General features: G+C 58.1%; 3 protein-coding genes and 1 long non-coding RNA gene across 23 annotated transcripts; 2 read left to right on the top strand and 2 right to left on the bottom strand.

Moving 5' to 3' along the window:
- Positions 1 to 870: 870 nt before the first annotated feature.
- Positions 871 to 7,443, bottom strand: PCOLCE (procollagen C-endopeptidase enhancer). 2 transcript variants are annotated; one of them, XM_014729884.3, is made up of 10 exons: positions 5,788 to 6,084; positions 4,795 to 4,903; positions 4,091 to 4,349; positions 3,820 to 3,894; positions 3,124 to 3,248; positions 2,480 to 2,616; positions 1,868 to 2,139; positions 1,557 to 1,634; positions 1,252 to 1,422; positions 871 to 1,112 (listed from the first exon to the last, which is right to left on the bottom strand). In XM_014729884.3, exons 1-10 carry the CDS (start codon positions 5,880 to 5,882, stop codon positions 979 to 981), a joined length of 1,455 nt encoding a protein of 484 aa, XP_014585370.2. In that variant the 5' UTR covers positions 5,883 to 6,084; the 3' UTR covers positions 871 to 978. The 2 variants fall into 2 exon arrangements, with proteins under 2 accessions (XP_014585370.2, XP_001505108.3); XM_001505058.6 differs by lacking the exon at positions 3,820 to 3,894 and having other exon boundaries at positions 5,788 to 7,443.
- LOC111776194 (uncharacterized) lies at positions 3,885 to 15,212 on the top strand. Its single transcript, XR_002812162.2, has 5 exons — positions 3,885 to 3,977; positions 11,225 to 11,390; positions 11,747 to 11,990; positions 12,696 to 12,880; positions 14,967 to 15,212. It is a non-coding gene; the product is annotated as an uncharacterized lncRNA (long non-coding RNA).
- Positions 7,031 to 16,901, bottom strand: FBXO24 (F-box protein 24). 18 transcript variants are annotated; one of them, XM_070230767.1, is made up of 10 exons: positions 16,074 to 16,901; positions 13,731 to 13,829; positions 13,447 to 13,630; positions 12,238 to 12,476; positions 11,798 to 12,032; positions 10,983 to 11,141; positions 10,597 to 10,718; positions 10,213 to 10,275; positions 7,922 to 8,092; positions 7,031 to 7,595 (listed from the first exon to the last, which is right to left on the bottom strand). In XM_070230767.1, the coding sequence occupies exons 1-10, from the start codon at positions 16,113 to 16,115 to the stop codon at positions 7,233 to 7,235; spliced, it is 1,677 nt and encodes a 558-aa protein (XP_070086868.1). In that variant the 5' UTR covers positions 16,116 to 16,901; the 3' UTR covers positions 7,031 to 7,232. The 18 variants fall into 18 exon arrangements, with proteins under 18 accessions (XP_070086868.1, XP_070086866.1, XP_023511123.2 ...); XM_070230765.1 differs by having other exon boundaries at positions 10,213 to 10,344; positions 16,074 to 16,855; XM_023655355.2 differs by having other exon boundaries at positions 10,213 to 10,344; positions 15,946 to 16,754.
- On the top strand, positions 16,494 to 27,327 carry LRCH4 (leucine rich repeats and calponin homology domain containing 4). 2 transcript variants are annotated; one of them, XM_023655351.2, is made up of 18 exons: positions 16,494 to 16,713; positions 20,249 to 20,393; positions 20,559 to 20,685; positions 20,876 to 20,981; positions 22,788 to 22,924; positions 23,062 to 23,177; positions 23,323 to 23,422; positions 23,671 to 23,761; positions 23,839 to 23,918; positions 24,002 to 24,063; positions 24,151 to 24,282; positions 24,401 to 24,469; positions 24,561 to 24,658; positions 24,776 to 24,859; positions 25,082 to 25,167; positions 25,343 to 25,480; positions 25,580 to 25,657; positions 26,954 to 27,327. In XM_023655351.2, the coding sequence occupies exons 1-18, from the start codon at positions 16,494 to 16,496 to the stop codon at positions 27,056 to 27,058; spliced, it is 1,974 nt and encodes a 657-aa protein (XP_023511119.2). In that variant the 3' UTR covers positions 27,059 to 27,327. The 2 variants fall into 2 exon arrangements, with proteins under 2 accessions (XP_023511119.2, XP_014585364.3); XM_014729878.3 differs by having other exon boundaries at positions 25,961 to 27,327.

Raw genomic sequence — 27,327 nt, 5'->3', positions numbered from 1 at the left:
TTCTGAGACTGATGGCAAACTATGGGAGAATTTTTTTTTTAAAGATTGGCCCCTGAGCTAACAACTGTTGCCAGTCTTTTGCTGCTTCTCCCCAAATCCCCCCAGTACATAGTTGTATATTTTAGTTGTGGGCCCTTCTAGTTGTGGCATGTGGGACACTGCCTCAGCTTGGCCTGACGAGCCGTGCCATGTCCACACCCGGGATCTGAACCGGTGAAACCCTGGGCTGCCGAAGCAGAGCACACAAACTTAACCACTCAGCCACGGGGCCGACCCCTGGGAGAATTTTTTAAAAGTTTTTTTTAACAGCTTTATTGAGATATCTTTGACAAAAATTGTTGATATTTAAGGCGTACAACTTGATGTTTTGATATATGTATACATTGTGAAAAGAACACCACAATCCATCACGTCTACATAACCCTTTTGTGTGTGTGTTGAGAATATGGGAGAGTTTTGAGCCAAGGGGCGACAAGATCTGACTTACATTCTTTTTTTTTTTTTTTTTTTTTTTTTTAAAGATTGGCACCTGGGCTAACAACTGTTGGCAATCTTTTTTTTTTTTTCTGCTTTATCTCCCCAACCCCCCCCCCATACATAGTTGTATATCTTAGTTGGAGGTCCTCCTATTTGTGGGGTGTGGGACACCGCCTCAACGTGGCCTGATGAGCGGTGCCATGTCCGCGCCCAGGATCTGAACCCTGGGCCGCCACAGCGGAGCGTGCGAACTTAACCACTCGGCCACAGAGCCGGCCCCCTGACTTACATTCTTAAAATATTATTCTGTATAGTAAATGTCTGTTGAGGTTAATGAATGAGTGAAAAGAAATCCCCAAGATGGGCATCAAAACCATAGAAATGGAGATGTGATCCCTTCCTCAGTCAAGAAACATTTATTTGGATAAGAAAGAGTTCCTCGGGTCAGGGGCTTGGAGGCTGGCCTGGGTCTCAGGCCTGGGACCCAGCAGCCTGAACAGGCTAGGAGGGGCACCTCTTGCTGATGTTGGTGAGGATCTGGTCCTGGTTGGGCCGGTAGAGAACCACGAAGCTCTCTGGAGGAAGGACGGGACCTCTGTTCTCCTCCACCTGGCCCATCAGCAGATAACTGGCTCCTGGGGGAGGGGCGGGGGATGAAGAGCTTACGTTATTGAGACCTTGTAGATGTACATCCTCGTCTGGGCCCCTCAGATTCGACCACCTCTATCATTTGCAGGAGTCTATGGTTCCCTCCCCATTTCCCACATCTCTTACCTTTCTTCATGGGGGGGCACTGTTTGCAGGGCACGTAAAACTTCAGGGGGGTGTCAGTGGGTGGAGAGGGCAGGTCCAGGCCTCCGGTTTTATAAGCACCAATGAGACTGACAGTGACAGTGAGGCCCTCCCCTGGGCCCCGAACCATGGACTTCACTGTTGCTGTTACCACTGTGTGAGAGTAGGGGTGAGAGGTGAGGAGACAAGGCAGGGCAGGGCTGGAACCAGAGGGAGGGGGGACTTTGGGGACAGGAGGGGAGGTTAGAGGAGGTGGAAGAGCAGAGCTGGGGGAATGGGCCCCTTACCCAGGTTGCTGGCACAGAAATTGCTCTGCAAGGTGCCTGTCCGCCGGCACTGCTTCGGGCAGGGGACACCTAGTGCATCTAGAAGGGGAGCGCTGTTTGAGGAGGGTGACCTACCCAGCAGGTAGGAAGGACCACTTTCCCTATCAGTCTCATTGATTTGAACTTGTTCAGAGCTCTGTCCAGCTCAGTAGCAGCCGTTAGCACAGAGGAGACACCAGTGAGTGTTGTACGAATGAATGAATGAGCCCAGGAAGGCCTTTTTGGAAACGCCTGCCTTCAGTCTGCGTCCCCCTCCTCCTCCCCAGACTCACCGGGACCCACTAGTGTTGCCTTGGCCTCAGGCGAGGCCTTCGGTTTCTCCGCAGGTGGGAGTTTGGGCTTCACTTTGGGGCCGGCTCCAGGCTTGGGGCCGGGGCCGAGGAGCGGAGGACCGGGCCGGGCGTCCTCCCCCGGACTCTGGGCCGGCCCTTCTTTGGCGGCGCCCCTCGGCAGGGTCCTATACGAGGCCGAGAAGCCGTCGGCTGTGACGCTGAGGTCCGAGACGAACTGGACGAGGAGCTCATTCCCTTCGGAGGAGATGGGACTGCGGGCGGCGGGCATTGGGGAAGGCGTCAGGCGGGCCGTGCACCCCGCCCTACCCAGGCCCGCGGCCCTTGAACCCCTGACCTCGCTCGGCTGCATTAGCTTCCCGACTTCATAGGCCCCCCTCGCCTCTGGATCCGCGGACCCCAGGCCTGGCGCCGAGCCTGGTCTTCCCCTGGCCCCCTACCTGCTCCGCCCACTCGTTTGGGGCTCCCGGGTTCAGATGCCACCTCTTCAGCTAAGCCCTGCCCCTCTCCACAGCAGCGCAGTCCCCCCACTCCCGCAGCTGGGGAGATGGAGACACCCGCACCACGCCGCCCACCTAGGTCCCGCCCCCTCACCCCGGGGCTGTGTCGCCGCAGAACTTCCCCAGCCTCTTGGCGTCGTCGCTCACGGCCCCGTTGAACACGCTGACCGAGTCGTAGCGGCAGTAGGTGTCGCTCTCCAGGTCAAACTTCCCGAAGGTCAGCGAGATCACCTGGCGGCGGCGGGGGAGGCGGAGGCTGCGCGGCGGGACCCCGGGAGCCCGAAGGCACGGGGACTCTGCGCCTCCCCCCTCCTCCGCCCGCCGCCGCCTGTGGGACGCTTGCAGCAGCCTCCTCTCTCCCGCGTCCCCTCGAGCCCCCCTCTTAATGCATCCCCACTACAGCTTGGAGGATCGCACACACCCACGGGAACCCTGCAGAGGCGTCCGTCGCCTTGGTCGGCAAGATCAAGTCCTGGCTCATTCTCAAGGGACAGACCCAGAAACCTCCTCCCCCCAACACACAGTTTATAGAGCTTGGTGTACCTCGCTCGCGTGAGACTCGTCACAGGTGTAATTTTACATTTTTTGTTTGCGTGCAAGCAGGTCTGGGTGTGTTTTTGCTCCCCACCAGCGCAAGCGCAGTGCTCGGGACATAGTAGATGATCAATAAATCTTTGCTGGCTGCATGCTGGAGGGCGCCGCTCGGGGCCCCAGGGCAGCCCGGGCAAGGGTTGGTACCTGGTCCGGGGGCGCGATGATGTGCCAGGAACAGCTGATGCCCGGGGGGTAATCGGACTCGGGCCAGTTGGGCGTGGTCAGGGTTCCCTGGGCCTTCTCCAGCCGCCCCCCGCAAAACTGGTGCTCTGGGGAGGGGAGAGAGGAGCGGGGGTGGGGAGAGGAGAGCTCTAGCCTGGGAGCCTGTGCAGGAAGCTCGGATGCCTGGGTCTCAGGATGCGGGGACGAGAAGAGGGGGAGGAAAGAAGGGTAGGTTAGCGGAACGGGGGCTTGGAGGAGCGGGGCTCAGGGACTGCCGGGCGCCAAGGCGGGCGGTGGAAGGGGGGAGGAGGAATTGGCTGGACAAGCTCCCTTCTTGCCCCTCCCTCTGACCCGCGGCCACATCGCTCCTCTTCCCCTGGGAGATCCCATCTCCCCGGCCTGGCAGAAAAGCCTCCTTTGCAGGCTGGAGAGTCCCCACGCTGTGAGGGTGCCCTCAAACTGGGGCACAGCTCCCGAGGCGCCTTTGGGGAGGTCCTTGCCTTAAACATTTTAGGGGAGACTTCTGCCGCCAGGAGGGGGTGATGGGACCGCAATCGGGAGCCCCGGGCTGGGTGTAGGGGGCTCCGGGTTGGGGGAACCTAGTCCCCCAGCCCGGGGGTGCCCCCTCGCGCCCGTTTGCGGGAGCCCGATTGCGGATGGGGGCGGGCAGTTACTCACCGTCCCAGTAACCCCAGGCCGCCCATTCCACCCGCGGGTCGGTGACCCATTTCCGCCTCGCGCCTGGGGGGGGGCCTGGAAGAGGGGGTGGGTGGGAGCGGGAGGGAGGAGAGAAGACGGGGAGGAGGGACTGAAGGGGCAGTTAGTGAGGAAAAAAGGTAAGGGAGGTAATGGGGCCCTAGGCTCTGGGGTGGAGGTTAAGGCTGGGGGCGGGGCCTGCGCCGGGGGCGGGGCCAGGAGAGGGGGAAGGCCGAGGTGAGGGAGGTCTCACCAGTGCCCGAGGTGGCCCGCCCGCTGTACCAGAGCAGGAAGCCGCGTCCTCCCGTGCCCTCGTCCGCCGTCATCCTCAGGGTCACCTGGTTGCCGGGGGCGACTAAGGGCGCCGGTCGGAAGGTCCCGCAGAAGCGACCGAGCCGCTGGCCCGAGGTTCCCGACCCGGCAAAGACCTCCAGAGCATCGTAACGGCAGGCAGGGTGCAGCTCCAGGTCAAAGACACGGAAGGAGAGGGATACAGTCTGGCCCTCAGGGACCTGATGGCGGGGACAGGGGCAGGGGACCCGCAAAGTCAGGCCACACACAACTCAGGCAGAGGGCACCTCCCTTTCCCAAACTTTTTCTGCAGAAACTGGGCCTGAACAGGAACAGAGCCCATCAGGGTGCAGAGCAGAGGGGCTGGGCTCTGTGGCCAGCTTGTGGCTTGTGCAAGGGGACAAGGCCTGAGGTCTGTGGAGAGATTAGAGGGCGCCGGAATCAAGTTGGGAGGGGAGAAGCAGGATTTGAGATAAGGTGTGAGGACACTCGCCACTTGTTATTGTGGGCACAGATGCCATCAGTGACCAGAGGGGAGGGCCTGGGACTTCCCTCAGGTTGAGAAGGTGGTGCTGGGGCCGGGGTCCCTTAGTAGTCAGGCCTTTGGCTGCCTGGACCCAGGCCCCGGAGACTTTGACAGGGTAGTGACCAGAGGGGCCTTCTCACCGTTATTGTCCAGATGCACTCCTTATTGGGGGGGTAGAGGTTGGGGAAACCCTCACTTGCCACGTAACCTGACTCCCCAGTCACATCCCCTCCGCACAGGAACACGGGTCTGGAGAACAGAAGAGGGGTCAGCCATGGGGTGGGGGGCGGGTAGTAGGGAGCTTGGGATAGGGTAATACGGATGGGGAGGCCAGGGAGGGAAGCCAGGGAGATGAGGGAGAAAGGCCTAAGGGATCTGGGGTGGCCTCAGCCAGCCAGGTTGGGGCTGGGGTGGGAAACACTCCAGCAGAGGATCGGGAAAAAGTGGGGCCAGCAACTTGGCTGTACCTCCAACCCCCCAGAGTCCCCACCCCCACCCCAACAGGAATTCCCGGAATCCTCTTCGGCCCCCCTTCCTCACTCTCCCCCCTCGCACTGCCTGGCAGTCTGGGACAGGAGCCGCCTAACTGCTTCCAGATGTGGACACAGCCACGAGGCTGTGGGGGGGAGGGGGTGGAGAGATGAGGGAGAAGCGGCAGCGATGGCCCTCAAATTGAACCTGGAGACCAGGCCCCCTGAGCTCCCAACCTTTGCCCTGCTCCTGTTCCAGTTAACTACTTGAGTATCTGAGTCCCAGGTCTCCCACTCGCTGCCCCCTCTTCCCCTCACAACCACTCTATAATTCCCTCCTGGAATCCAGATGTCTAGCTACCAGGCAAGTTCAAGGTCTTGGCGCTCTCAGGTTCCATGGGGGGGCCAAGAGTCTGGGTGGATGGGGAGGCTTAGGGGGCAAAGGATGGAGGGTGGAGGAATGGGGAGCAGTGGTGACCTGCAGGAGACAGTGGTCTTGCAGCAGGGAGGGAGGACTTGGGGGCCAGAGAAGGGTGGGGGCTATGGGAGATCTGGGGGGTCGTGTGTTAGCAAAAGACTCCACAAGAACCACAGGCATAACCCCCTACGAACCAGGGCTTTTGAAGCTCACTCGGGCTATCTGGAAGGTGCCAAGAGACCTACCTGGTGTAGTTGGGGGTCTGGCCCTGGGCGAAAGGCAGCAGGGCCCAGGCAGTGAGGAGGGGCCCCAAGAGGGAGGCTGTGGCAGCAGGCAGCATGGCTTGGGGGGAGAGGCGCTGGGGTCCTTGAGACAGAGGCAGCAGCTGAGTTTAGCAGCCTCGGCAGGAGCAGCAGGATAATCAGTGCCAGATGAGGCAGCCTCTGGTGTGTGGGCGTGGGGACTGGCCGGTGGGGCGGGCGGCGGGGAAGGCGGGACAGGGAGAGTAGAGCTGGGACAGTGGTGAGGCCAGGGGCCTCTCTAGGTCCAGGACACATAAATATTGACCTAAGTAGGGGGTGGAGCAATGGAGGGCAGAGTGAGCATCAGGCCCTCACTCATACTCCAGGCAGCAAGTAATGTCATCTGGAAGCCGGCTCTGTCCGGTGCCCAAGCATCCTGTGAACACAGCCTCTGGTCCTTCCTGAGGACTCTCTGGTCTCCCACAGTCCTCCCCAGTCCCTGCTTCCTCAGGACCCAGAGGAAGTCCTTCCCTGGACTCCCAACCTCTAATCACTCCACTCACCCTCTTCCTGACCACTCCCTGCTCCAGTTTATTTTCCACTTTGAATTTCTACCGTCTTCTCTCCTTTCCCAGACCGGACCAGGCCAAGGAGAAAGAATTCTGCTCACCTATTTTCCCTCCCAAATATGTTGAGGAATGGGAGCAGGGTAGGGAGGCATAGTATGTGGTTAGAGGGAGTGTCTCCCTTATTGAGGAAGAGGATGGAATAGAAAGTACAGAAAAGGGATAACATGTGAGACCAGACCTGGAAGGTAAACAGGGGAAGCCAGCGGGGGGTGGGGGGGGGGTGGGTATGTGTGTGGGGGGGTGGGGTTGACTTCACAGGGCTGAAGGGAAATGGGTAGGAATCTTTCTGAAATCAGAAAGAAGTGGCTTCCTCAGGATGGGAATAAGTCTGGTAGACAGAGGATCTAAGTGGGGGAACCAAGCAACACATGTTGACTGAGTTGTTCCAGAAGGCGGGCCTAGGACTTCCAAGTCTGGAAGGCTGGGTTGGGTCTTGGGAGCGGCAGGGGAAAGGGAGCTGAAGGATTCAGGTGCTGTCAGCTCTGTAGCAACTGCGAGCCTGAGCCACTTCTGCCCTGCCTGCCCCACCCCTGCCCTCCCATGCCCTCAGAGCCAGGCCTCAGGTTCCCCATCCCCTGCCCCACTTTCCTCCTAGGCCCCAGGGTTCCAAACTGGGCCTCATTTCAGCCTTTTATTCTATTTGTCCATCAAATCTCTTGTCCATGATAGTCAGGTTGGGGGCCCCTCCTGGGCAGCCCTCTGAACATTTTACAAAACAGTCCTCACCCCGCTATGTCCTCCTCCCCATGCACACACACAGTGTGTGCCCCTGGCCCAGAGCCAGACTCTCCCTCTAGGGGGGAGAGTAGGAGAGAGGGGTCAGCTATCAGGGGTTGGGGGGCCTTCGCCAACCCCTCCAGCAGCCGTCTGCAGCATATCCAGGGCCTCCCAGAAGAAATCCTTCTGTGCAGCCATCAAGGGCATCCAGCCCACGATCTCCTTCATCTTTTCCATGCGGTCCTGCAACGTGGGGCAACTATGGATCTGGCTGAGGTACTCCTCACAGGCCTGGGCTGTCCCACCAGGGTCCTGGGGTGCTCCGGCCCCTGGGCTGGGCTCGGGGTTCCCCACCACCCTGCTGGCCGGTAGGTCCCGATAGGCGGGATGGTGCTCGATGTCATGGCTGGACAGCATGTAGAGGCACTCTCTGGTAGAGCAGAGGGAGCAGGCACACAAAGGGACCTTGGAAGAGAGAAGGGGCGTGGCTGAGTGGGGCCTTTACCAAGGGGTTCCCCGGAAGCCCCAGCTGTTGTGTTCCTCTCTCTCAGACCAGCCCTGAGCCAGCAAGTGAGCTGAGCCCTAGGGTTGTGTGAGGTCAAAGAGGGCCAGCAGGGTCTGCTGAGGGAGACAGCCAGGAGCCATGGTGCGCAGCAGGAAAGGAGGGTGGGTGGTGGTGGGGAAGTGGAGGCCCTGGGTCCCTGCAGGAGCCCCAGCTACAGTCCTGTGGGCTACCTAGTGCCATTGCTCCTGCCCTCCCTGGTTGCCTGCTCGCCTGACCCTGCTCTGACCTTGACATGAAGCTTGACGAAGGAGGCACTCCCCTTCGGCCAGCCGGGGAGGCGGCCTCCAGCCCCACAGCCACAGCCCAGCAGCTCCTTGCTGAAGTCCAAGCCCTGGCTCAGCACCAGGGAGTGGTTGAGGCCACACCACAGGGCAATGGGGCGTTGCAGATAATGTACCTGAGGACACAGGGCCAGGGTCCCTAAGCGGGGAACACCAAGCGACTGGGGGCCTAGGTTGGAGAAGGGTGACAGGAAGGCTCATGGCAGACTCTAGGGAAACCAAGAGAAATGGGACCCAGCATCCTCTCCCCCTCCCCCAGGAGATCTGCCCTGATGAATGGGGAGGGCAGCAAATCTCCCTCCTCACTTCTCCTGCAACCCCACGGTCTGACCACATGGGGTCTAGCGCTTCCGCTGGTTCTTCATCTTTGTTCCCCAGAAAACAAGGGCCTGAGGCCAGGGCCTGCTGTCTACTCCCTCATTCTCACCCGACAGGCCTGTGCCAGTCCAGCCTCTCGTCCTGCCTTCCAGCCTCAGCGGGAAGAATACAGCCTTCCTATTCCCAGGGCTTAAAGAGTCTCTCCCTCCCTGTGCAAGGCCAACTTAGCCCCAGGAAGGACTTTCCTTCCACTTATTCCTTCTTTCCGTCTCCAGCATTTTCAATTTGTCATATCATTATCTTTCAAAATAGCCACCCTATTTCAAAAAAATATTTCTGCCTGATTCCTCCTGCTTCCTATCTCTGTGTTTTAGGCAGAACTGGTTACGTGACCAGTCTGAGGGTTACTGCTTTCTTGTTCTCACCACAGCCAGTCTTTCCTGAACCTTCTGTGATCTGGCTTCTCTCCCTACGGTGCTACTGACTTGTTCTCTCCAAAAGCACTTGACCTCCCGGCTGCAAAATCTCAGGGCCGCTCCTGCGTGCTTTCTCCTGAGACTGTATGCGCTTTAATTTAGAAGACATAGATAAGTAACTTATGCTCATTACAGAAAAATTATAAAATATTGGCAAGCAAAGTTAATTTAAAAATCACTGGAAATCCCACCACCCGCTATTAACATCTTGCTGGATATGCTTCTTCACTGCTGCCTATACCAACATATACATGTAAGTTGTGTATTTTTAAACAAAAATGGGATCATATGATGTAAACCATTCATGAACTTTTTTTCACCTAAAAATACGGCATGACCATCTTTTCATGTCAGTAAGTGTCTTCCTCCATTATCGCTCTGTCACATTCATCACCCCTTCCAGTTTGAAACTTTCTGTGCCGTGGCTTCTGGGATGTGGCATTTGAGGGTGTGCCTCCCCACAACTTTTCATTCTCTCTGCCTACAATGACGGCTACCGCCCAGGGTTCCTCCTCTATCTCTACTTTTGTTGTTTCAGCTTTGTTCGAACTTGGAATCCAATTGCCAGCAAGACGTTCCCACTTCAGTGTTTTACTCTCACTGCAAAAAAGTCCAAATTCACCCTCTTCCTCTTTCCCCAAACCAGCATCCCTTTCCAGCTCACATGTTTGTTGTGATACCATCTGTTTTCAAGGGACCTAGAAAGGCCAGAGCCACCTTTGTCCTTCACCCCTCCTCACATCTAATCAGTTTCCAGGGCCTGTTCATTTCCTTTCAAAACATCGCTGGTAGCCATTCCTTTCCATTCTGGCTGCCATTGTACAGCCCCAGGCGCTTGTCTCAAGTGCTGCCATCACTCAACAGCCTCGCAGCAGGCTTCTCACCCACAGCCTCCTGGGCACTATGGCCAAGTGACCTGTCCTCAGTCACCCATGGGGGTTGCCTTCTCCTGCTCCAGAACCTGCAATGACTCTTCCCCATATCTGTACCTCTCCAGGCTCGCACCACCTATGCCACCTCATATCTACCAATTTCCAAACACCCTCTCTGCTTTAGTCTGGCCCATCTTTTCACTGTCCCAGGTACGTGCAAGCTTTGTCCCCATCCGCAACACACAGAATGCCTTTCCTATACCCATTGGAATCCTATCTAACCCACTAGGCCCTGCTCACATCTCACCTCTTCTAGTCACTCCAGCCCACCCGGGTGTCCCGCTTCCTTCAATTCCTAGTGCACTGACAGCATGCACTGCACAGGACAGACCTCAGAGTGCCAGCCCGAGTAGGACATGTGGCAGTGTGACCAGCAGTACACACTGGCTGCCTTAATCTCCCTAGGGAGCAAGAAGTGGAGTCTAAGGAAAGTGGAGAAAGGGAGAGATCTGGGGCTTTGAGAATTGGAGGAAGGGGGTCAGGATGAGAGTTGCTGGGAAACAGTCTCACCTGTGTGGGTTCCCCTCGGTCCATTTTGTCCCCTGTTCCCAGCTGCCCATATCTGTTATTTCCCTGCATAAAGATTCGGCCAAATTCATCCACCAGGCCAAGGTGATTATAGCCAAGAGCACAGAAAAGGATCTAGGAGGTGAGACAGAAAGGGGAGCTGGGCATTCAGTTCCCTCCAGAGGAATTCTGAGCTCCAGAATCTGCCCACCGCTAACTTGCCACCACCAGCTCATCTCTTTTGGCCTTGCCCTCTACATCACCCCTCACTTTGGGTCTCCTGTCCCTCCCTGATCAATGATTCCTGCTCACACTTCAGACCCTCAGTGCCTTTCAGTCCCTAAAGCCCCGCCCCCTCTGACCTGCCCCATCCCTCCAGGATCCTACCTTGGCAGGCAGTGAGAGAGCAAGCGGCATCTGCTGGTCCAGGGGGTCAAAGGCTTGAAGGGTCCCAAAGAGATCACGATACACCCCTGGGGTGTGCACCTCAAAATACACTCCCCCCTGGTCTGGGGGGTCGGGAGCCCTCAGCTCAGCAGCTTTAGGCACCCATTTCATAGGGATAAGGCCCCTCCCCGGATGAAAGCTGCAAGATCTAGGGAGTTTCACACCCACTGGAAATGCATCGGCTATGATGTCTGGGAACCTAAACACATCTTTTCACTAGGATGCCCTAAGGGTCCACCACAGAGCTGGAATAAGGATGGAGGGTATTCATATTTGGAAAGTCTGTTCAAGGCTGGGGTCTGGAGAAGAAGGGAGGTGGTTCTTACCTGTGATGTAGACAGTACTGCTCTGGTTGGAAGCCATGCAGGCCACACGCAGGTGAGGCAGGCAATGGGACACCTTCCTCAGGGCCAGCTGAACTGTGTAGGAGCGTGGCTGGTCCAGCTGGGTTTCATTCACTACCAAAGAGTAGATCTTTCCTTCCTCTGGGGGATCGGGGGAGACAGACAACTATGTAGGAGAGCGGACCCTCCAGTGTCCACATTAATTTCCCAATACTCTCTCTAAGCCATACAGGATCAAACATTTACTACCCCAGAGTTGGGCTGGAAGAAAAAGAGTGGAGATGAACTAAGGAAAGAGTGACCTCAAGTTCCCCAGACTCCAGCCCCTCACCACCAAAAATAAATCGAGGAAGTCCTTCTCGTGAGAGATGAGTAGAGAAAACCTAGAAGGTAGATTGGCAGAATCTAATTTGAATTTTGGGAATGATGTCTAGGGATTCAGGGCCAGAAGGTCCCGAAGGTCTCAGGTTTGGGAGTGTGGTCAAATATAGCGGACACTGAGAAAGTAGGGTGGCAGTTTGGGGTATAAAGTGAAGTGCCTGGCATGGAGGTTGGAGAGATTAGAATTTAAAAAACCAGGCATTCACTAGAACAGTGGTTCCCAAACTATTTTTTGCAGGAGGGCCCTTTATTCACATGAAATATGCAGAATCGTAGACTAGGAGACAGACGAAAGCAGAGCTGTTTGAGACCAGATGAGGTGGCACGCAGAACCCTGTGTGAGACCTCCCTCCCCCTCCCTGCAGGTCCCCAAGAATCTGCAGGAAACTTTTGCAAACCACAGCTCAAGGCCACACCTGTGAGGAGCAGCAGAGCCCGCTGGGTCTCCTGACCAACCAGCACAATCTGTTTGAAGCTCATGGAGTGGTGGAAGGTCATCTTGAAGACCCGCTGCCCACTGGACTGCAGATAGACCTCGACACAGTCGCAGGCCCGGCTGCCGGTCGCGCCTGCCACTCCCAGCTGCTCCCGAGTGGCCAATACATAGAGGTATTTACGGTAAACTGTGTCACATCTTGGGTCCGAGGCAAACTGTAGGAAAAGATGAAGGCGTCTGGGATCGACGGCCTTGGAGTGGGATGAGGCTGGGGCAAGTGGATCCTGTGGGAGGTGAGCTCCTTGGGTGCAGGGCTGGGAAGTGAGGACTTGTTTTCCAGTTCCTGGTTTGGGAGGACACCTCCAGACTGGCTTCCCGGAGGAGGGGTGGCTTCTGAGCTGCCAGGGTTCTGCTACTCACATCCTTGGCTCCGCGACACAACACAACATAGCGGCAGGCGCGCTTCCACTGGATCTGGCCAAGGGTGGAGGAGACCAGGGCATTTTTGAAGAAGAAGAGGGTTCCCACGTAGTCGAGAATGAAGACGTGGTCCTTGGTGGGCAAGAAGCGGCGGTAGCCGTGGGCTAGCAAGGGGGCTACACTCTTGCTGAGGCAGCGGCGGCGGCCCCCAAATGCCTGGAAATACAGGCCCTTTGTGTCTGGAGAAGGGAAGGAGATGGAAGGGTCAAGGGGCTGGGATGACAGGAGAGGGATGAACCAGAGCTTGGGCAAACTAGATTTCTCAGATACTCTGGTATCCAGGTCCTCCCCATTCCCAGGACTGGGGAACAGAGCCATTCCATAGGACATATGGAAAGCTTAGAAGATATCCTCAATTATACCCCATATCTGAACTTCAGTTCTCTGCCCCACCTCAGCTCAGGGCCAAAAACATGCTTCTAAGGGAGCCCTTCTTTGGTCCAACCTTGCATCAGAGACATCAAGGGAAATACAAGAATACACAGAAAAGCAGAAGAGGAATGAAAGGAATGCCTGAGAAAGGCCAGCAGCCCTCCCTCCCCTCCACGAGCTGGATCTGCTATCTGGATCTCCCTAATCTCTGGTGTGTGAGATGAAGTAATAGGGGCTCCCTGGGGAGGGAGGGGGTTTCAAGTATGTTTCTCAACCTAGGGGTGATTTTTATCCCTCAGGGGACATTGGTTGTCACAATTCGGGGAAATGCTACTGGCATCTAGTGGGTGGAGGCCAGGAATGCTGCTAAATATCTCTAATGCACAGGACAGCTCCCCACTTCAAAGAATTATTTGGTCCAAGATGTCAACAGTGACAAGGTTGAGAAACGCTGGATAAGAGCAGGGAAAATTCTAGGTTTGGGGAGTGGGGGATGTCTCCAGGGCAAGATTTGGAAGAGAGTTTGACTATGGAGGGAGACTTGGCAGGGATGCTAATAATGGGGGCACTGGGTGGGACATCTATCAGAAGGTAGCTCTAGAGACCTGAAATAGTCAATGGCATATGTTTGAATCTAGCAAGTCCCTTCCAGAGAAAGGGGCCCTGGAAGGATGTCTGGGAATGCTGAGGTCCTCAGGCAGCTTTATGGAGTGGCAGGGATCCCAGAAGAAGGCAGGACAGAGGCAAAGGGAACTGGAGGTTCTGGGGAAGGTGTACAGTTAAGGATGGCAGCTCTCTTCCACGGCCGGACCCCGGAACCCTGTTCTCGGAGGCGAGGACTGAGCCTGCGACAGATGCGTCTCCACACGCCCTCAGTGTCGCACACTTCTCGGAAGTAGTGGCAGGTCTGGCCAAGGGCGACTACATCTCTGACTGGGAGGAACGAGATGATATGCTCCACCTGGGGGACAGGGGGGAGGAAGTGGGGGTTACTGAGGGGGCTCCTCAGTGGTCTGGCTGCCAGTCCTCTCTTCTTAGTCCCTCCCCTCCAAGGGACTCACCAGCTCTGGGGGAAACAACTGAACTGAAATAGGGTTCCCTCTCCCCTTCTTCTCTTCACCCCCAGGCTCTGGGCCACATGAAGGGCAGCTCCGCTTCACCTACTCAAGAGGGGGAACACAGGGGTTCCATGAGGGTCATGCCTCTTTGTCTCTCTTCTCTCAGCTTGTCTTTCAGTAACTACTGTCTTGGGGGCTCACAGCTCTGACTTCCAGCCCTGCGCTGTCAAATCCTCCCATCTTTCTCTCTAGGTCCATAAGTCACCCCTCCCTGTCTGCCTTATTCCTTGGTCCAAATTCTCCAAATAACCCCTCCCCCATCTCTTGCTGCCATCTTCCTGCCCTTCCCTTGCCTTGCCCTCTCCCTCCCCCCCTCACCCTGAGCCCCTCCTGTCCGCACAGCCCGGTAAATTTTTGCAGCTTCCGTCTCTGGCTTCTCCTCACCATCCTGACCACTCCCGCCCTGCTCCTGCCCTCATCTCTCCGGGCCCCTTGGCCCCCGGTACTCAGCTCCCTGGTCCCCGTCCCTGCTGCCTTTCCCACACCATGTCCTGTGCCTGAGCTTGGGGGACCTCTGGGGCCCCTCTGCCTCCCAGGCCCCTCCCCCATGGAGCCTGGGGCGGACAAACCTCTCTGTGACCTCACTGCCCAGCCACTGTGACCTATTTTCCCCAACCTTGCCCGGAATTTTCTCTTAGACAAATCCTCAGCTCTAGCCACCCAATGGCTCATGGGCTATGCATTTTAGAGGAGAAATAAACTGTGCACTACTGGTAGATGAGGGCTTTACTTTTAGGGAGTAAGGAGGTTTTTCCACTTGAGGCCCTTTTAGCACTAACTTTCTAGAGAAACACAGGTGAAATCTTCATATCTCAGGGCCTCCAAACTCCAAAAAAAAAAAAAAAAAGTATAAACTCAGTTTGACAGGTGAAGGGGAGAGGGGAGCCTGCCAATGACCATCTAGCTCACGAAAGCATGCACCAGATGGAAGGGGGAACAATCCCACACAGACTCTTTACAGCCTCATGAAAAACACATCCAGAAGCAGACGGCTTTCCTGGGACAGTCACATCATGGCATGTAGGAAGGGCAACCTATTAAGGTGGGAGGAAGGGATGGATGTACTTTGAAAGCTTCGCGTATCTCCCAGAATCTAAGCTAGGAACTTAGTCTCATGAGGGGAGGGGAGTGACATTTAAGAGGAGTTACAGCAGGAGTTGGGCTTATGTGTCTGTCCAGGTAGGAGCAGAAGATCTACACCAATAAATCCCAGGATGGCTGACTCTTCCACGGGCTCAAAGGAATCCAGCCCTGGGCAACCAGCCCTGAGCTGTGCAGTGTCACAGGATTGTTCTTTTACTGTGCTGACAGGCTGTCAACCATCCAGTCAAACTCCCTTATGCGTGGTGACTAGTAAACAGCTGGTTTGGGATACCTAGGAGGGAATTTTAGTAATTCAATAAACGCTTAGGAATATCAACCTCAGAGATGTGACTTATGAGAAAGGCCCTTCCGTTATTGGTGGTTAGGCAACTGTTAACATATAAGTGGCCTAAAAGGATATTACGATCTCTCAGCAGGTGGAAAAAGTATCGTCAGCTTCCTCTAGCATCTGGGTTCCCTTCATCCACGCCATCTCACCTCGGGAGGCAAAGTGGGTGCAAAGGGAACAAGTCCACTGTAAAAGCTGATACAGTGGGGAGCTGGCTTCCAGGGCAAGCTGTAACTGGCTGTCTGCTCCTGCCAACTCATCAACTGCCCTCTGCCTCAGTTTCCTCATTTGTAAAACACAGAACTTCTTCAAGATGAGTGGTCCCTTCTAGACTAAATCTCCCCAGGTCTTGCCATCCCGATGCCCGCCTAGGTGCGCTCCTCTGGGTAGGCGGGCAGGCCAGCCTTCCGCGAGCCTCCCTCCAGGAGCTGAGCTGGGCCCCTCCAGTCCCTGGGAAGCCCCCATCCACCCACCGGCCCGGAACCAGAGACCGTCGCAGGGCCTCAGCCTCCGCAGCCAGAATGGCCTCCACGGTCCCTTCGGCCGCAACGAGCCCCTGCTCACTGGCCTCCGGCGTCGCCTTGCACCTCCCGCTCTCCCTCACGCCCTCAGAACTGCCTCGCTCCCTAACACTGCCAGCTCGCACACACGACTCGGGGGCCCCCGGTCCTCCCAGACTGCCCGGCACACTGCGCTCACATTCTTTACCTCAAAGTTCTAGCTCACCCGCCTCCTCCTTAGCGAAGGGACGGCCTTCTCGCCCATGCTATTGGTAGGTAGAGCCGTCCCTTAGAGAAGAGGCCGGGCCAGGTTCCCTCTGGAGGATCTAATTGGTCTTCTTGACAGTCACTCGCCTGTATCTGGCTTGCGATTGGCTTTCGTTGGAAAAGCACCATGCGGTCTCCCGGTCTCAATCCCTTCTAGTTGAACGCCGGCGTCCCCGCCTCCGGGTTGGGCCTGATTGGCTGATCTCCAGCCTTCAGCATTGTGATTGGATGCGGCTGCACGGGGCGGGGGGCCGGGAGCGTCGGCCGTTGGCGAGCGCTCTGTTCTGGTCCCCCTCCCTTCGCTCACCTCACTCCTGCGCTGGAGTCTCCACCCCCTCGGCGGGTTCTGATTAGCCCCTTCCGAGGCGTCCCGGGACCGCCATTGGTCCGCGGGGTCCCTGAGCCCGCTCCCTCCCCCTTGAAGCGACTACGGCGGCTCCAAGGCGGGGGAGGGGGCAGGAGGACGGCCGGTCCCGTCAGTCAGGCAGCGGGAGCCGCCGGGAGCGGATGGCGGCGGCGGTAGCGGCCCCACTCGCCGCCGGGGGTGAGGAGGCGGCGGCCACGACCTCCGTCCCAGGGGCTCCGGGTCTGCCCGGGAGCCGCAGTGCAGAGCGGGCCCTCGAGGAGGCCGTGGCCACCGGGACCCTGAACCTGTCTAACCGACGCTTGAAGCACTTCCCCCGGGGCGCGGCCCGCAGCTACGACCTGTCAGACATCACCCAGGCTGGTGAGTGCGCCCGGCCCCCAGCCCGGCCGGGACCCTCATTTGCATGGCTCCGCCCCCTCGCTTATTTCTCTCCGGGCCCGGGAGCGTGGCCCGCCCCTTCACCTGGCCGTCGGGTGCTCGACCCTGCGATTTGCACCAGCCTGCGACCCCTCCCCGCCACCTCCGCTTTAAGAACTGCTAGACGATGAACAAATTTCTCGTTTGCACCGAATGCCCAGTGTCCCCGGCCGAAGTCGTGAGAGCCTGCGGCCCTCCGCTTGTCTTTATTTGCATATCTGCGCACCTGTAGCATGGCCCCGCCCCTCACCTGGTTGGCTTATTTGCATGACCTCTTCAACCTCAGTTCTGATCATTCCATAAAGCAGCCCCCACCAGCCCCTCTAAGGACTCCTTTCGTCTCCTCCACTTCGTCTTCAACTCTTGCCCCAGTTCCACCGAGAACCGAGTGGCCCCAGGCCCCCGCTTCGCGTGGATTCGCCCATAACAACCTGATGTTTCTGCTTACTTTGCTTATAGTCCCGCCCCCTAAGGTCGTTGGCCCTCTCCGCTCTTCCCCCTGCCAGCCTATGGGAAAGAAGCACATCTCCCACCTCCCCTAACTCGTTTCTTCCCGAGCTCTTCCGCCTATTATCCCTGACCCCCTTTATCTGCGACTCCTCCTCCTTCCTGCGTGTGTGAGGTCACTATGGAGCCTGTGACCTCATAGGGACCCTAGAATTCCCATTTCAGTCTCTGCTTTCCCTAGGGGAGGGACTGGAGGCAGTTGCTGAAAGGAAGGAAATCTTATCTCCTAGATAGGAGTGCTGGGAAGCTAGAGACGGTCCCACTGTCCTTCCACTCCCCCACCCGCAGCATCCCGCTAATCATGCCCGCTCCACCCTGGTGTCTGTTGATGGTGGGTGTGGGGGGCTCGCTGTGACAGGTGAGTCGGGCCTCAGCTGCTCAGGAGGCAGCCTATGACCTTGGGCTGGCAGCTGGGGGCTGGGGATTGGGAGACGGGAGGAGGACTGCATTCCCGAAGCCCCACCCCAGCCTAGCCCAGGGTGGAACCTGGGGCTGGAGGAGAGTGCCCTCCTGCTGACGCTGCCCTGGGACTCCCCTAGCATTTCTCCCCTAGCAGGTGTCTGCCCACCTGCAAACACTCCAGTGGACACACTCTCTTTCCTCTACTGTCGTGGGGAGAGCCAGTTTAAACCTCTCCACTTTTCTTGGGCGGCTAGGTAAACTAACTTGCCCACTATGCGGAGTGAGTTCAGGGAATGGGTTAGCCCCCGCCGCCATGCCTGTCCCTCTCGGTCTCCCCTAGCCGCCTAACCCCCAAGCTCCAGATTGACCTCAGCAGCTGTGTGACACTCGCCGTCTGTTCCCTTTCCCCTCCCCCTTGCTTGTTTTTTGACAAAGACCAAATGTTATTCTTTACTTCCTTAGGGCTCTGTCTCTGTGAGTGGACTCCGGGGGGAAAACTACCAAGAACTCCCCGGCCCCTCCCAGCTCCTACCCCCTCCCCGCTCCTCCCCCAGCATTCCGGGCTCAGGGTGCAGCCAGTCCTGTTAGTGAGCTCCTGTCGTGAAGGGAGAAAATCCCAGCTTCCTGAGAACCCGTCTCTGCCCTGCTCTCCGCGCAGGAATCCTCAGTCCTTTCAGGGCCCAGGTTGTCGGCCAGGTGGGGTCTCTCTTGTCCAGACTCTCTTCTCCGTCCCCTCTCCCCAAGGGGTGCTTATGGCTTGGAGTGGAAAGGGGAAGTGACAAAAACACAGTCAGTATTGCCCATACCCTGCCCTCCGCACCTCTTTGCCCTTCAACCCAGGCTAAAAGCTTCAACGTTCTGCTGCCCAAATCATTTTGAACCCTCTCCTCCTGCTTTCCCAGCTCTTTCTGAACTGGTGTTTTGCTTCCATGCTTCTGTGGCGCCGGTCCCTGATGTCCCTTGGACTTGTTCCTGGGGCCCTGATAGTAGGATGAATCCTGAGATGGGGGAGGGGCTGCTCGCACAAAAGAGAAGTGCAGCTTATTCTCTCACAGACCACATCCTGTGCCTCCTGTGCCCTGCCTCCTCCAGCCCGGGCTCTTCCGCTCCTGGCTTTTGCTCCACTTACCCCCATCATAACCTGTTCTCCACCTCCTTCATCCACATGCGTGTGCGCACGCACACACATTTGTGGACACAGGGAAAGCAGGCAGGTGGAGGGTGAGGGTGGGAGGACTGCATCTGGTCCTCCCACCCTCTCCGGAACTTTCTTCTCCCATGACAGGTCTTCTAGCTGTGTGCACCAGGGTTGGGAGCAGAGAGGGAGAGGGAGCTATCCCTGGGGCCGCAGGCTCTCATCCGCCCTGGTAAACACAGCGCCCACCAGAGACAGAACTGACAGATTGTCTCTACTTCGTTTCCTGTCACAAGACTTGTTTCCTTGGGGGATATACCCCAGCTTCCCCTCCCCTCAGCTTTTGCTCACCCCTCCCTGGGGAAGGCCCTCTAAGAAGCTCACCCAAGTTCTGTTGCCGGGGTTTCCCCCAGCAGCCCCTGGGCCCCTCCCAGTACAGGCTGAGCAGAGGAAACAGAAACTCTGCTTGGAGAGGACTAGGCAGTGAGTGCCTCCACGCTGGTGGGAGCCCCAGTGCCCGACTCCTTGCAGTGGAATTGGCCTGCCACTGCTTGAGATAAGGGGGCGGTCATAGATTCTCCTCTCCTCTCCACTCTTACCCATGCCCCAGACTCAGGCAGAGGAGCTGATCTCCTGAAGGCTGGGTCGGTAAGAGGAAGTGGAGGAGGGCTGGTGAGGCTGGAAGAGGGTGGGAAGGAGGCCAGCCCTGAGGAAGGTGTGCCCGGATGGGAGGGACCTGAGGACTCTGACTCCCACCTCCAGCTTGGTCCCTCCTCTCCTGGTCCTTGGGCGTCTGTAACTTCATAGTCCCTTGGACCTGGCTTACTGATCCCAGGGGCTGGTGAAAAACCATTGTCCAGATCAGGAGCCTTACATAATTTCTAGAGCCAGGCTATAGTGACCCTTGGTTTCTCCCTGGGTTGAAAACAGGTTGCGGTTGGGAGACAGGGCCCTCAGGAGGGATGCACACTCTCAGTGGCTTCCCCCAGAGGCTGTCGGTATAGTCACCGTGAGCCTCCCTGCCCACCACTTTGCTAGTTTCTTTGGAGCAGCAACCCTCTCCTACAACTTTCGCCTTCCACCTCTCCTGGCATCGCAAAACAGCAGGAGCCACAAGAGTTAAAGAATCCACGCTTCTAGGATAGCTCCTCATTTGTGTGTTCCCACATGGTGTTCATGGCTTGCCCCCGGCCCGGTCTGGGCTTCTCTGGCTCAGCGTCTCCTCTGCCTTCCCTCTACCCTTCTGGTCATCCTTGGAATGTGCTCCAATTTGCCTAAGGCTTTCTTCTCACTCTGAGGAGCCCAGGTTTATAGGTCTGATTCCTCAGGTCAGCTGGGGAGAGAGGGCTGTCCAGCTGGCTCTGGGGGAGGTCAAGGTCCTCCTGTCCAGGGCTGGGCGTTTGCAAGCTCTCCCCCAACACTTGCTTCCCCTAGACCTGTCCCGGAACCGGTTCCCCGAGGTGCCGGAGGCGGCGTGCCAACTGGTGTCCCTGGAGGGCCTGAGCCTCTACCACAATTGCTTGAGATGTCTGAACCCAGCCTTGGGGAATCTCACAGCTCTCACCTACCTCAACCTCAGGTAGGGAGGCAGGCCCAGGGCGGGGTGTGGGGGCGGGGGGCTTGTCCTCAGCCCCAAGTACCAGGGCACAGTTCCCTGAGCGACCCTCCTGGTGACCCTGAAAGGAGGGTGACACTGGGACGCCGTGCCTGGAGAGTGAGCCCACTACCTTTCTCCCTTCCACAGCCGAAACCAGCTGTCATCGCTGCCCCCTTACATCTGCCAGCTGCCCCTGCGGGTGCTCATTGTCAGCAACAACAAACTGGGAGCCCTGCCTCCCGACATCAGCGCCTTGGGAAGCCTGCGACAGCTTGTGAGGATGGGGAGTGGGGCGAGAGGAGGGGTTGCTGACCCAGGCACCAGGGACCTTTTTGGGGGAAGTCAGGGAAAGGCAGCATGCGCCTGAGGGGCAGGCCGGGACTAAAGGGGGTGGCCAGAGACAGGAGGTGGTTTCTGATGCTCCTGGTCTTGTGGCTCCTTTCCTACCTCCTTCCTCCTTCCAGGATGTGAGCAGCAATGAGTTGCAGTCCCTCCCCGCCGAGCTGTGTAGCCTCCCTTCCCTGCGGGATCTCAATGTTCGGAGGAACCAGCTCAGCACCCTGCCTGATGGTGAGGAAAAGGAAGAATTGGTGGCGTGTGTGTGTCTACCTTGGAGAAGTCACAGACAAGGAATCTTCACAGAAAAATCATGCCTTAGTTGCCTTAGGTTTTGCAGCATATAAAACAAACTGTAAATTGCTTTATTTGCTCCTGCCCAGCAGCCCTCTGGGGCTGGTAAGACATGGATTATTAGCTCTATTTTACAAATGTGGAAAAAGGCACAGAGAGGGGGAGTGGAGTGCATCGGCACCCTGTAGAATCTCACGGTCACCCTGTGTCACCACTCACCCTGGCAGGAGCTCTCAGACCCCTGAGTCACATGACGCCCTGCATGACCTCCCCAGAAACTCTGAATCAGTAGGACCACGTGCGGGAGCCCAAGCAGCCCCATTTTAACGAGCTAATTAATTGTGATGCACCCCAACATTTGATCGCCTCTGCTCCAAAGCATGTATACCTTCCTTTATGCAGCCAGCATTGTTGTATGTGTTTCCTGTGTTTTAGGTGGGGACCAGGTAGATGGGAGTGATGTCACTCAGATCTGGGGCCAACTCAAGATTTCATGCCTGAATGGGGAAAGACAAGCAGAGGGAAGTGCTAGAACAGGATCCTTAAAGAGCTGCGGGAGCTAGAGGGAGGTGCCCAGCTCTGCTTGGGGAAGTTAAGGAAGCCTTTACCCCACGGGCACAGCAGGAGCTGCCCTTTGAAGGGGAATCCTGCATCCTTCTGCATCCCAGGCAGAGGAAACCCCATGTGCGAAGCATGGAGGTGGGAGGGAGCATGGTTCAGCACGAATGCGGTTAGAAAGGCAAGCCAGGGCTAGGCAGGAAGGACCTGTGCCGTGCCAACCTTGATTTTGAGGAACAAGAGAGGGGAGTCAGGTGGTCCTCTGTGTTCTCTGGCCTCCCCCCTACTCCTACGCCGGCGCTGTTGCCTTCTGAATCAGTAGGGGTACAAATAAGCATTCGATCAGGGTTCTCTCTGGGCCATATAAGAGACCCCAGCAAAATGCCCCGGGGACACAGAGGAAGGAGCAATGAATTCCAACCTCGTGTCTAGAAAGATTTCATGGAGGAGGTGACACTTGAGCTGTACCTTGAAAGATGCATGGAGAGAAAAATGGCATTCTCCCAGCTGAGCAAACAGCATGTGGAAAGGCCTAGAAGCCCAGGAGCTGGAGGGTTGTCTGATGTGGTCGGAGGGCAGGCAGTGAGATGGGAAACATGGGTGGAGCCTGATCATGAAGACCTTGACGGTGCTTGACCAGGGAGTGGTGATTTTTGGTGTGCATCTTGGGCCACCGCTAATCGGTCTGTGCTTCTGAGAAGTACACAAAGGCACCTTTCCTGTGGGTGGCCTGAGCCTCGCCCAGGGGTCAGGGCTTGGCTAGTGAAGTGCACGGGCTTGCCATCCCCTCCTGCCTGGGTGCTTTTGGGCACAGCCCACTCACCCTTAGCAGCCCCGGCGCAGGTCATGGAAGGTTTCTGAGCAACGCAGTGTCACAGTTTGGTTTGGGTCTTGTGGTGGCCAAACCACTTGAGAATGGAGAGGCCAGGGTGGAAAAAAGGAGGGAAGCAATGAGATGGACAGGAGCTGAAGTCGGATAGGCCTGATGGGGGAGTGAGCCTGAGGGTGGGCCAGATTGGAGCGGGAAGAGGAGCAGGGAGGTTGTTCCTGGGGAGTGCCTTCAGCCAGCTGGGACAAAGGCTGTGGTGGACCCAGGGGTGACCGGCTGGCCAGAGCAGAGGGCAGAGGAAGTGAGCACAAGGCCCCAGCTTTGGGCCTGCTCCTGACTCTTCCCTCACCCACCCCCAGAGCTGGGGGACCTTCCTCTTGTCCGCCTGGATTTCTCCTGTAACCGTGTCTCCCGCATCCCGGTCTCCTTCTGCCGCCTCAGGCACCTGCAGGTCATTCTGCTGGACAGCAACCCCCTGCAGAGCCCGCCTGCTCAGGTGAGGGGTGGACCGTGGGGACAGGGCTGAGAATGGGCAGGAGTTGGGGCGTGGGTCCCTTTGGTAGCCAAGCAGGATCTGGGGAGTCCCCCCCCCGCCTTCCCCTAACTCCCCGCCATGTGCCTTCTCACACCTAGATCTGCCTGAAGGGGAAACTTCACATCTTCAAGTATTTGTCAACAGAGGCTGGGCGGCGCGGGGGCTCTGCACTGGGGGACCTGGCCCCTTCCCGTCCCCCAAGTTTCAGTCCCTGGTAAGTCCCAAGTGGGAAGGAAGGAAGGAAGCCTTTGGATATTTGACACCCCTTCCTGGCACCAGGGACCCTATGGTTTCTGGAGGGAGAATGAGGGGATTGCTGTCCAGAATAGGACTGACCAGCTCTCCCTGGTTGGCCCCAGCCCAGCTGAGGACTTATTTCCGGGACGTCGGTATGATGGCGGGCTGGACTCAGGCTTCCACAGCGTTGATAGTGGCAGCAAGAGGTGGTCTGGAAATGAGGTAAGGGCCTCCTTTCCAAGGGACATTGGGGGTCTCAGCCCCAGGGGAGAACCTGTGAGCCGGGACGCTTTGCCTGGGACCTCTAAATCTCAGAGTGACAGGTGGTGGCTGGAGCTGTCCTCTTCCTTTTCTCACCCAAGTATCTCGGGGAAGGGCTGGCTCAGCAGGAGACCCTGAGGTCCTGAACCCCACAAGCCCCTGGTACTACAGAGAGGCTGTCTCCCATCTCTGCATTTCTGCATTTACAGTCCACGGATGAATTTTCCGAGTTGTCGTTCCGGATCTCGGAGCTGGCCCGGGAGCCTCGGGGGCCCCGGGAGCGGAGGGAGGATGGCTCTGGTGAGTACTGGGGACAGGGCCTGGGAGCTGGGGAGAAGGCCCTCCAGCTGCTTGCTGACGTGCCCTGGCCTCCTCAGCTGACGGAGACCCTGAGCAGATTGACTTCATTGACAGCCACGTCCCTGGGGAGGACGAAGAGCGAGGTGCTGCTGCTGAGGTGAGGGGCCAGCCCGTGTCTGTCTGTCTGTCTGCCATGAGGGAATAGGCACTCCTTCAGCCCCTCTGCTGTTCTTTCTTCAGGAGCAGCGGCCACCAGAATTAAGCCCCGTGGCAGGGGACGGGGAGAGGGCGCTAAGCAGCAGGTACCCCAGAGCCACCCGAGCCGGCCCCTCCTCCCTTTACTCCATCCCCTGCCCGGCTCTGCCTCTCATCCTGCCTTTGCCCTGCAGGCGGGAGGAGCCCGCAGGGGAGGAGCGGCGGCGCCCAGACACCTTACAGTTGTGGCAGGAGCGGGAGCGGCGGCAGCAGCAGCAGCAGCAGCAACAGCAGAGTGGCGTGTGGGGGGCCCCCAAGAAGGACAGGTGTGGGCATGAGGGCTGCTGCTGGGCGGTGGGCCCTGGATGAGTGGTAATGAGCCTCTTGGGGTCGGCAGGGTCCCCTGCCGGGCCCCGCTGACCCCACCTCTCCTTCACTTTCTAGTTTTCTGAAGCTGGGGCTCAGGGCTGCTGGCGGAGGTGCTGCCGCCTCGTCTACTCAGGCCACCTACAAGTAAGTGTCCTCGCAGACTCCGCCTCCCTGAGCCCTCTCCCCGCACACCCTTCTCCTGACCATCCTCTCATTCCCTGTCGTCTTTCCTCAGCGGCACGCCTAAGTCCAGTGCCCCCCAACTGGGAGCTTCAGGGGGTCAGGGAGCCCCCGCCCCCACCTCCCAGGAGCCTGTTCCTGTGGCCAGACCAGGTGGGACAGGGGCTTTGGGAAGAGGATGGGGGCCTGTGCAGGTGAAGGGGTGGTTGGGACCCGGTGGCCCGAGGGAAGAGTGGGACACTGAGGGGATGTCTCTGCTCTGGCCCCCAGCGACACCACCTGCTCCCCGGCCGCTCGGCTCCATTCAGAGACCAAACAGCTTCCTCTTCCGTTCTTCCTCTCAGAGTGGCTCAGGTGGGTCTCCCCTTGTCGCCAGGACTAACCCAGTGCTGACCCAGCACTAACCCTTGGGCTGCAGTCACCGCTTCTGGCCTGCGAGTTCTCTGGTCAATTGCTCCTTTGTGTTGAAAATCCCACAAGCACAGAGGCAGGAGATGTGTGTGCCAGACACTGCGACCCAGCTACCGAGTCGAGGGTGGGTCACGAGACAGCCCACATACCCTCCTTTCTCTCCAGGCCCTTCCTCACCAGACTCTGTCTTGAGACCCCGGCGATCCCCCCAGCTTCTGGATGAGAAGGAGCTGATGGCCCAGCTGCGCCAGGTCAGAGGCTGGAGCTGTGTGAGCGGGCTTGGGCTCAGCATGGCGCCTCCTCCAGTTTCCTGGTCTCCCCCAACACCCTCTTTGCCCACCCTGGTGCTTCTGCTGAGGACAGAAGGGGCTTCTGGGAGTTCCCTGCTGACCCTGACCTCTCCCTACTTCTTCCCCTGCCTCCCAGGTCCTAGAGTCACGGCTGCAGCGGCCCCTGCCTGAGGACCTGGCAGAGGCTCTGGCCAATGGCGTCATCCTCTGCCAGCTGGCCAACCAGCTGCGGCCCCGCTCCGTGCCCTTCATTCACGTGCCCTCGCCTGCTGTGGTCAGTTGGGGCCCAGGGCGGGCAGTAGGGGATGGGACAGGGGACTCTTGTGGCCTCTCCTTTACTCTCTTCTCTTTTTCCTTTCTTACCCACCCCCAGCCAAAACTCAGTGCCCTCAAGTCTCGGAAGAATGTGGAGAGCTTCTTAGAAGCCTGTCGAAAAATGGGGGTGCCTGAGGTATGAGGGGGTGTCCTCAGGAGCCCGGGGCTGGTCTCGCCTGTAAAGAGTGGTGGCATCCTGGGCTCGGCTGAGTACTCTGCATGGCTGGCAGGGTTCCGCTCAAGGGGCGTCTGCTCCCCAGAAGGAAGCATGTCCGTAGGCCCCCATCCTGCACGTCTCCCCTGCATGCCTCCCTTCCCTGCACTCTGCATGTTGGCGTGGCGCTGCCCCTGGCACCTGAGGGTAGGGGGTGGGGAAGATTGTCTTGCTGCTGACGTCTGTCCTTTGTCCTTGTCCATTTGTCCTACCCTCCTTTCCCAGGCTGACCTGTGCTCGCCCTCGGATCTCCTCCAGGGCACCGCCCAGGGGCTGTGGACCACCCTGGAGGCCGTGAAGTGGGTGGGGGGCAGGGCCCCCCCGCCCCTCTGGCCCCCCTCTGGTCTGGGTGGCTTCGTCCTCTTCTACGTGGTCCTCATGCTGCTGCTCTATGTCGTCTACACTCGCCTCCTGGGTTCCTAGGACCCGAAGTTGCCCCTCCCCCACCTCCTTGCCCTTTTTCTATTTATAAGACTCCTGTGCAACCCCCATCCCCACCGGTGGTGCCTTCAGCCCCTACCAAAGACACTAGTGAACCCCCTCTCCTCCCCAATACTGACCTCACAGGCCCCACTCTGGTGCCCCCAACCTCTGGCCCCCTCTTCTAGCCCCTCCCCTCTTGGTGCTGATGGTGCCTTCAAGCCCTCTTGCGGCTCTGCCCGGCCCTCTGCTCCCCCCAGGGATGCATCTTAACCTTCCTCTTGAGCCCTCCCTCCAGCCAACCCCTACCCCCCAGCTATGGGGGGCTAAATTATCTATATTTTGTAGAGAGAACTCTATATTTGTAGAGGATGCCGGGGCCCAGGTGGGGCCCTGTCTCTTGTATAAATTGTACAGATTGTGGCCGCCTCTGTGTGTGTGTGTTTGCGTCCGTCCCGCTATGGCCAGGCGCAGCCCTGGCCATGTCAGGGCTCTGTGTGCTAGCCTGCCTACTCCAGCGTTGCCCTCTGGAAACGACAGGTCTCTCCTTCCCCCTGAGCCTTGGCCTCTTGTGTCATCTCTCTTCTGTTATCTGCTGGCAGCTTCCTTGCATCTCATTTGTCCCCAAGCCATGTCCAGGGAGCCCCTGACCTCCGCCTCCTACACTTTGAGGGGCCATCCTGCCAGCCCCTTTGCCCAGGCTCCTTTAGGGTGTCTCCCACCCTGCCCTCTGCGAAGGGCAGGGAAGCTCAGAGGAGAAGGTGACAAGCGGAACTTAACCTGGGCCCCTCCCCCCAGGAGTCCCTGTGCCAGCCCCACCACATCCTGGAAGAGGAGGGGGCCCCAGGAAGGGGTCTCCCCTACATCGCTGCTGTCGTCCACGCACTGCTGGAACGGCCTTAGGGGTTGAGGTCGGGGCTCAGGGCACCCACCCGGCCGGGACCCCAGGAACAGCGAAGACAGACGCGCCTGGGCTCTGCTCTCTAGTGAGGACTGGTGAGGGCGGCCTCGGGCCTGGCCCCCTCCCTCAGGCACCCCCTCGGCCCGAGGGCTTGGGAGCAGGCCGGCCCAGCAAGGCGCCTGGCCGCCCCTGGGTGGCCGAGGGTCTGGGATGGAAGCCGGGGTGCTGGATGATGTGTCAAGTGCAATAAAGAGAAGCTGGAAGCCCTCTA

This window comes from Equus caballus, chromosome 13 (assembly GCF_041296265.1).
Source record: "Equus caballus isolate H_3958 breed thoroughbred chromosome 13, TB-T2T, whole genome shotgun sequence".
Taxonomy (NCBI): domain Eukaryota; kingdom Metazoa; phylum Chordata; class Mammalia; order Perissodactyla; family Equidae; genus Equus; species Equus caballus.
This window is presented reverse-complemented; position numbering and strand designations above follow the sequence as displayed.

Coding starts and splice junctions, on each gene's coding strand:
- FBXO24 (XM_005598629.4), bottom strand. CDS start 14,459: ATGAGCCATTGGGTGGCTAGAGCTGAGGATTTGTCTAAGAGAAAATTC. Junction 13,631..13,730: donor AGTTGTTTCCCCCAGAGCTG/GTGAGTCCCTTG, acceptor CCTGTCCCCCAG/GTGGAGCATATCATCTCGTT. Junction 10,345..10,596: donor CTCTCTCACTGCCTGCCAAG/GTAGGATCCTGG, acceptor CTCACCTCCTAG/ATCCTTTTCTGTGCTCTTGG.
- PCOLCE (XM_014729884.3), bottom strand. CDS start 5,882: ATGCTGCCTGCTGCCACAGCCTCCCTCTTGGGGCCCCTCCTCACTGCC. Junction 4,350..4,794: donor AGTGCATCTGGACAATAACG/GTGAGAAGGCCC, acceptor CCCCGCCATCAG/GTCCCTGAGGGCCAGACTGT. Junction 1,635..1,867: donor GGCAACACTAGTGGGTCCCG/GTGAGTCTGGGG, acceptor CTCCCCTTCTAG/ATGCACTAGGTGTCCCCTGC.
- LRCH4 (XM_014729878.3), top strand. CDS start 16,494: ATGGCGGCGGCGGTAGCGGCCCCACTCGCCGCCGGGGGTGAGGAGGCG. Junction 23,423..23,670: donor AGAGGTGGTCTGGAAATGAG/GTAAGGGCCTCC, acceptor CTGCATTTACAG/TCCACGGATGAATTTTCCGA. Junction 24,283..24,400: donor GGGGCCCCCAAGAAGGACAG/GTGTGGGCATGA, acceptor TTCACTTTCTAG/TTTTCTGAAGCTGGGGCTCA.